This window comes from Lotus japonicus, chromosome 1, assembly GCF_012489685.1.
Source record: "Lotus japonicus ecotype B-129 chromosome 1, LjGifu_v1.2".
Lineage (NCBI taxonomy): Eukaryota > Viridiplantae > Streptophyta > Magnoliopsida > Fabales > Fabaceae > Lotus > Lotus japonicus.
Window position 1 is genome coordinate 69,798,689 of NC_080041.1, and position 2,157 is coordinate 69,800,845.

At 39.2% G+C, this 2,157-nt stretch overlaps 1 protein-coding gene across 1 annotated transcript; it reads right to left on the reverse strand.

The window, feature by feature from the left end:
• On the reverse strand, positions 1–1,548 carry LOC130731997 (uncharacterized). Its single transcript, XM_057584140.1, has 3 exons — positions 1,379–1,548; positions 627–1,164; positions 1–288 (listed from the first exon to the last, which is right to left on the reverse strand). Exons 1-3 carry the CDS (start codon positions 1,486–1,488, stop codon positions 127–129), a joined length of 810 nt encoding a protein of 269 aa, XP_057440123.1. The 5' UTR covers positions 1,489–1,548; the 3' UTR covers positions 1–126.
• Between the last annotated feature and the right edge of the window lie 609 nt (positions 1,549–2,157).

Here is a 2,157-nt window from a genome sequence, read left to right on the forward strand (position 1 = left end):
CTGTCAAAATATCCCTATCTACCTACCAAGTGAGTCCTTCTCTACAATCTTCTGTGTTCTGTTTCTTCATATGTTCTGTTATATTTAACTCCATTATCCCAGGCAAAATGATCAGCATCAAGTTCTTCAAGCTTGAATGGTCAAGCATCTTCTCCTCCTCTTGTAATTTGCTTTGAAACAAGCCTGCCTCAGCTTCATGGTTTCCAAATTCAGCTCCATTCCTGGCTCTCTCTCCAACATTCTTCTCTGCTTCTCCAACTTGGCAAGCTCATTTTCAAATCCCAATTCCTAAGCCACACAACAAATCAAACCATGTCCAAGTTTTCAACCATTGACCAATTGATAACAAACATTAAATGACACACAAGACTCAACAAAATAGTCATCATTCTAACTTCAATCCTCGATTTCATTACCTACCAAAGCTACATAACACAAACTACAAAATTTTGATTGAATAATCAATTTATCATTCCCGGTGGGTCCTCCTCCTATGGTCCTACAATCAATGTTGAATCTCCCACCATATAAACCCAATTGATAAGACTAACCAGAATAAACAAAACCAGAACAGAATCATGTTAGTTTTCATGTCATGTCATTTGTACCTCAAGATTATTTTGTACCTTGACATTGTCGATGAGAGAGTTCAAGCTCTTGAGTTTTCTGTGAGGCCACCTCATGATTTTGAGCTCCCTGCACCTTCTCTTGAGGAAGGTCAAGCCAACATTCATGTTCTTCGCCGCCTCAGAAATCTTCACCCCAAAATGCTTCTTGATTTCAGCAAATTCCAACTTTCTTGAACAACTCTTCTTCACACTGACTCTGCTGCTGCTGCTACTTGGTAACGTTAACGCCAATGGTGGCATCTTCTCCACCTTCTCCTCCTCCTCCATCTCTTTCTTCACAGTCACACCAGCACCAAACTCAATCCCAATAGCTTCGCCGCCGGAACCACCGCCACCGCAGTGAACAGGAAGAACAACCTTGAGGGATTTTTGCTCGTGGACCTCAAAATCTTCATCGAGAGGTGGGAGTTGCTGGTTGAAGTAGCGGCTGAAATTTTCGAGATCGTCGAAGTCGTTGAAGGCAAGGTGGTTGCTCTGATAACGCAAATCCCAATCAAGCTCGAACAAACCCTCCAATGGCGAAATGTCCATCACTCTGTTCATCATAAACAACAACACACACATGAAAAAGGGGAAACAAACAGTGTATTACATTACACAAAACAAGAACACCAAAAAGTAGTACCAAAATCCACATAGAAATTCGTGTTGTTGTTGAAAAACATCATAGTATTATAATCATAACAGACAAGAACAATCGAATCAAACAACTACTGAAATCACAAATTTGGAACCGTGTGTGTTCTTACTTGTCTGCAATTTGGGTTGGTTGTTGAGGAACAATGGAACAGTTGAGGAGGGCAGGGTCAAGGTTGGGGAAGGGGAAACCAAGCTCTGTGCCTGTGGAGTAGGCGGCCATGTCAGTGGTGAAAGAGAAAGGGAGAGAGGATTTGAGATAGTGACAACAACACAGAAAGACAGAAAAAGAAGTGAAAATGTGTGTGTTTTATGGTGGTGGTGAATGGTGATGCGTTATATATAGTGAGTGAGTGAGTGAGTGTGATTGAACAATGTTAATGATGGAAATTAAGGTTATGGTGATGATAATGGAAAGAGGGGTTACGATTGTTGAGAGGGATGAGTGTTGTTAAATTTGGCATTCAATTGTGAAATGGAGCCATGATATAAAGGGGGTTGCATCATGGTAGTCATATATATGCGTTTTTAATTTGTATTAATGTGTAATTAGTCATTAACTAGTGCACACATCGAGGGTTATTCATTCTCGCTCGTGCTGCATTGCATGTACTATGAAGTTTCATAGTATGAACATCCAACTCTCTCTCATGCCCATTATCTTAAATAAATTTACTAGTTAATTATCTCATTAATGAGTATTATGGTAGACGATAAAAAAATTCTGATAATTGGATAAGGAGGATTAGTAACTCTCACTTACATTCTTTTTTCGATGGCTCAAGTTGTAAGAAGTTAGGACATATGGGATGATGATGAGAAGGTTTAGAGATCAATTACTAGAAAATACAATTTATTTTTTTTTATTTACCAAAAAAAGTAACTCTCACTT